Genomic DNA, 4,807 nt, shown 5'->3' with positions numbered 1-4,807 from the left:
GGATGAACCCTTCAGGTGTACTCTGTGTGATGAGGATGTGTGTCTCCAGGTGGCGCTGCTGTGTATGTTTCATAGGCTGAAGTGTGTGTTTGTGTGTGTTCTGACCAGCTGGTGTTGGTGTGAATCATGTGACCGTAACAAAGCACACAACACATGATGCTCTCATGTCCTCAACTACGGTCAACACTGATCCACATATTTCACTGTTTCCTCAGAGATCAAGAATCTGATCGATCAGGACATCTGTTAGGCTCATCGCAGAGGGAGAGATAGATCTGTCAGCATATTTATTAGTTATGTGTCAGTCTAGTATCCTCACTAAGACAGCTAGTTAGTGAACCTCGCCCACTAACGCCGGCCCTCACTGAGCTCCATGGACTCCTCCTGTATCCTCCTCTATCGTCTGTCCATCTCGTTGTCAAACATTAGTTCTCATTTCCAAACTCTCTGGTGTTTACTGTTTTCTGCTCCCATTAAAGAAACGAAGCACAGTGGTGCTGCAGTAGCCCAGTGACTGATGCTGTGTGTCCTACAGGTCAGACGTGGGTTCTCCAACATGGCGGCAGCGTCCTACGACCAGCTGCTGAGGCAGGTGGAGGTGTTAAAGATGGAGAACTCCAACCTGAGACAGGAGCTGCAGGACAACTCCAACCACCTGACCAAGCTGGAGACCGAGGCCTCCAACATGAAGGTTAGTCTGTAGTACTGTAGTACTCACCGGAGTACTGCTCACGGCACTACTGTGTTCTAGTAATGTAATTTAGTGTATCAGAGTACTGTAGTACTGTGACTACTGCAGTACTTTGCTGTGACTGTACACCTCAGTATAGTTCAGTAGCAGTGCAGCGTCCACACAGCGACAGTCTGTGAGCCAGCAGGGGATCGAGGGCTGGATGAAGTGTTTCTAACGGCCGTGTCCTTTAACGAAGCCGATGAGCGGCAGCAGGTTGGTCGCAGTGCAGCGCTACTACCAGGCCAGTAAAGGTGCTGCACTCATACTCCATGGCAGCATTTAGCAAACAAAGGTGACTGTTCTCTGTTCAGCTGCTGATCGGCCAGCAGCTGCTCTGAGGTCAGTTCAGACCAGGATGGACATGGCTATTGTCTGACTTCACCTGATTAGAAATATGTGCCGTGGTGACCCGGTTAGTCGTCAGTCAGCTGGTTTAACCCACAGAACTGATTTAGTTACCATGTTACAAACTTAAACACTAAACATGAGCAAATGTTTCCTCATAAATCCTGCTTTAATTTCTCCTGTCTTAATGGAAAGGTTTCAGTTTTATATCTTATTTCATAACGAAAGAAAAGATCTTCACCTGATAACCAAAAATGCGACCGTTTATAGAGATCAGCAGGTTTATTTTATTCTTTTGAAAGAGGAAGTTGTGTTTGGTTGCATTCTATGTTCATGATTTCATGTTGAGGTTCTCTAAAGCTCAGGAGAAACGTCAGTGTGCAGTAATATGAACGTGATGGAGTGTGTTGATGAGTTTCTGTTGTCTCAGATCGACCAGAAGCCTCCGAATCGAATCAAGCAAGACTTTGTCATCAGAGACTTAATGTTGGTGTTCAACACGTCTATATCCTACCATGATGAAAAGTCCGAGTGACACGTCTGGTGCTCATGCACTGAACATGTGGACAGGAGCTGCTGCACACGTCTGTACCAGCGTCCTCCAGCTGGAGCTTAACCACGGCTTAGTGCTGCTGGATGCTCTCAGCACACACAGCAGGAGAGTCACTGGAGCTGTTTGTAGCAGTCCATTTAAACCAGAACCAGGGAAACTTGTTTAGGAACCAGAGTCAAAATGAACATTTCTTGATGATCCTTTCAGGATTGTAGAAGCGGTTCTCCTGCTGCAGAAACCGTGTGCTTTAATATTCAATCTGTCGCTGACGTCTCTCTGTTGGAGTTCATGTCTGTCCTCCAGCGCTCTCTCTCTCTCTCTCTCTGCCGGCCCTATAAACTCAGTGTCTCTCTGTGTTCAGCTCAGAATAGACCTGTGGTATTTCCACCAATCACGCGCTGCCCTCCCTCCAGAATGAGCTCCTTGTTGTTGTTCAGAGTGAGATGTCGGTGAGTGAGGATCTTTGACACAGAGGACTCTGGAAACCTGTCAGAGTGAGCGGTCTGTCGTCTTCCTGTCTCTGCTTTTTCTTTTTCCTTTTCTTTTCTCATTTCTTTATGTTCAGTTTCTTCTACTTGTCTTACTTTCAGTCGTTTCTGGTTGTTTATCTCCTTGTGTTGTTGTTTTTCGTCCTCTCCTCTTTGTTTACTACACTCTACTTTTTCTTCCAGCCTCGTCTGTTTTAATCGTTTGTCACAGTTTAGTCTGTTCTTGATTTGGTTCTGACTTGAGAGACCTTTTTCTTCTTCTGTGTGTGGTGGAGGTGAACTTTCCCTCCCTTACTTTTCCTCCTCTGCTGTCGGTTTGGATTTTCACTGCTGTCTTCTCGTCTCTGTTGTTTTTCAGCTGTAGTTTTGTTCTGGTTGTCTCTGCTTCGTTATTGTCCAGTCTTTCCTCTCCGAGCACACACACTCACTTCCCATTTCCCGTTTCCCGTTTCCTGTTTTGTGTCGATGAGCAGAAGTAGTCTGAGTGTTTAGTTTCCATCATGTCGCTGTACAAACGCTGCAGATTCATCGTGGTGAGTGAAGACGACACAGCGACGAGAATTTATTCTGACAAACAGGAAGAGAACGCTTGTGTTTTCAAAGCAGGCGCCCCTGTATCGATCATATCGGTTCATTCTCGTTTGCATGTTTTTAAAATTTTTCTAGAACCCTGTGTGTCCTCAGAGTGTCAGAGCGCCCCCTGTGGCCGGGCCAAACACACAGTCAGCGTGTTAACTCAGTGCCATCTTTGTTTTCTCTGCTCGTGTGTAACAGGAGGTGCTGAAGCAGCTGCAGGGCACCATAGAAGAAGAGTCTGGAGAGGCGTCTGGGTCTCAGCTGGAGCTCATCGAAAGGCTGAAAGGTGAGCAAAACAAACGCACACCACCAGGTCGGTCTGTGTCGGATCAGACGGAGTTCAGGAAACACGTTGCTGCACCTCCTCACGTTTCCTGTGGAGTTTCCGTATTTGTTATTTGGACCCTAAAACTAAGCTCTTTAACTTTGGGGGAATTCAATCTGTTTTCAGACATGAGAATATTTGTGTTGTTCGCCCTTAATTGAATTTCCCTTCTGGGATAAATAAAGTATTTTTCATTTCATTTCAATTCATTTTCATTTCATTAAAAAATAAACTGGAAGGCGTTTTAAGGGTTCAGTATCTCCAGAAATAAAACTCCCACGGCCATGAACCGTGGGGACTCAGTCAGAACAGTTCCATCAGAACGACTGAATGGATCCAGCAGGACACAGTTTAGTTACTGGACCTTAGAATAATAATAATTAAAAGAAAGAGAAGTCATCAAGTGATGGAGGTGCTGATCCAGAAAGTTCCTGTCAGTGTCTGTCTATGGATGGATCCATGGTTCTACTAGAACCCAGTCTCTGGTCACATCTCACCACCTGCTGAGGCTCTAACATCAGCAGAACCTGGTGTGGTGAAGCTGGACCAGACCAGGTTCTGGTTTTACATGTCCAGACTAAATGTTGAGGTGGATCATTGGTAGGAACCAGAACCTGGAGTTCACAGGTTCTAGATGTTGAGCAAACGACTTCATTTTATATGAAAACATATGAATTTTTCAAAACTCAGACAACATATTTTACAGAACTTAGTTTTGGATCTGAAATAAGAACTAAATAAACTCTGAACTAAATCTGAAACGATGGAGCAACAGCGCCATCTGAAATGACACGGGCCGGCCCAAACAGTGCGAGCACACACTAGTTCACATCAGTCTCCTCAGGTGCTGACACGAGCTACGCTGCTCAGAAACCGGAACATGTTGTTTACATGCACAAGCAGGATACTTCAGAGACCCGATCAGAACCAGAACTCTCATGTCCATGTACGCTCTGTGTAATCTGCCTCCAGAGATGAGCCTGGACTCGGCAGGCTTTAAGCCCAGGTCCAGGCCTCCTCTGCCCCCCTCGTCCTCCTCCAGCTCGGCCTCTTCTGGATCCGGACCCCCTGCAGGAGCAGCCGGAGGCTCCGGAGCTCCGGGCCCCTCGACGTCCGCCGCCTTCCCCAGGAGAGGGCTGCCGTCTGCGGGCAGAGACAGCCACGACCGGTGCCTGGAGGAGCTGGAGAAGGAGAGGTACAGCTCACGGTACTAACACGAGCACTGTGATTGGCTGCTGTGGTTTAGCGGCTCACCCCCTCTGTGTCCTGCTCTGTGATTGGCTGCTCCCCGCCAGGTCCCTCCTGCTGGCCGAGCTGGAGAAGGAGGAGAAGGAGAAGGACTGGTACTACGCTCAGCTGCAGAACCTCACCAAGAGGATCGACAGCCTGCCGCTCACCGAGAATGTAAGCAGGCTTTTTACCTGGAGAAGTTCTGTGTGGGCCTGGAAAAGATCTAGAAAATGTGAAATCTTGGAAAGTTTTGGAAAAGTCTGAAATATGTTTCCGCAGTAATTTGCTTTTTAGTGCGAGTAGACAGACGCACACTGTTGGATGTCCCTGGAGGTCACAATATAAGCATCGCTGACCGTTTGGCCAGCTGCCTGACACTGCTCGTTAATACTGCTAGTTAACGCTGCTCGTTAATACTGCTAGTTAACGCTGCTCGTTAATACTGCTAGTTAACGTTGCTAGTTAGCGTTGCTGGTTAACCTGCTAGTTAGCAATGCTAGTTAATGCTGCTAGTTAATGCTGCTTATTAACGCTGCTTGTTAACACTGCTAGTTAAC

General features: G+C 47.2%; 1 protein-coding gene across 1 annotated transcript; it reads left to right on the top strand.

Moving 5' to 3' along the window:
- Nucleotides 1-2,619: 2,619 nt before the first annotated feature.
- On the top strand, nucleotides 2,620-4,424 carry LOC103376330 (adenomatous polyposis coli protein-like; the record flags this gene model as incomplete). The annotated part of the gene is made up of 4 exons (XM_008306704.1): nucleotides 2,620-2,652; nucleotides 2,894-2,981; nucleotides 3,993-4,215; nucleotides 4,316-4,424. Coding segments are annotated over exons 1-4 (453 nt in total), but the record flags the coding sequence as incomplete, so codon positions are not given.
- Between the last annotated feature and the right edge of the window lie 383 nt (nucleotides 4,425-4,807).

Source organism: Stegastes partitus, unplaced genomic scaffold, assembly GCF_000690725.1.
Source record: "Stegastes partitus isolate 25-593 unplaced genomic scaffold, Stegastes_partitus-1.0.2 Scaffold3884, whole genome shotgun sequence".
NCBI classification, from domain to species: Eukaryota; Metazoa; Chordata; class Actinopteri; family Pomacentridae; genus Stegastes; species Stegastes partitus.
Note: the sequence above shows the minus strand (reverse complement) of the source record. Positions and strands in the feature narration are given on the sequence as shown.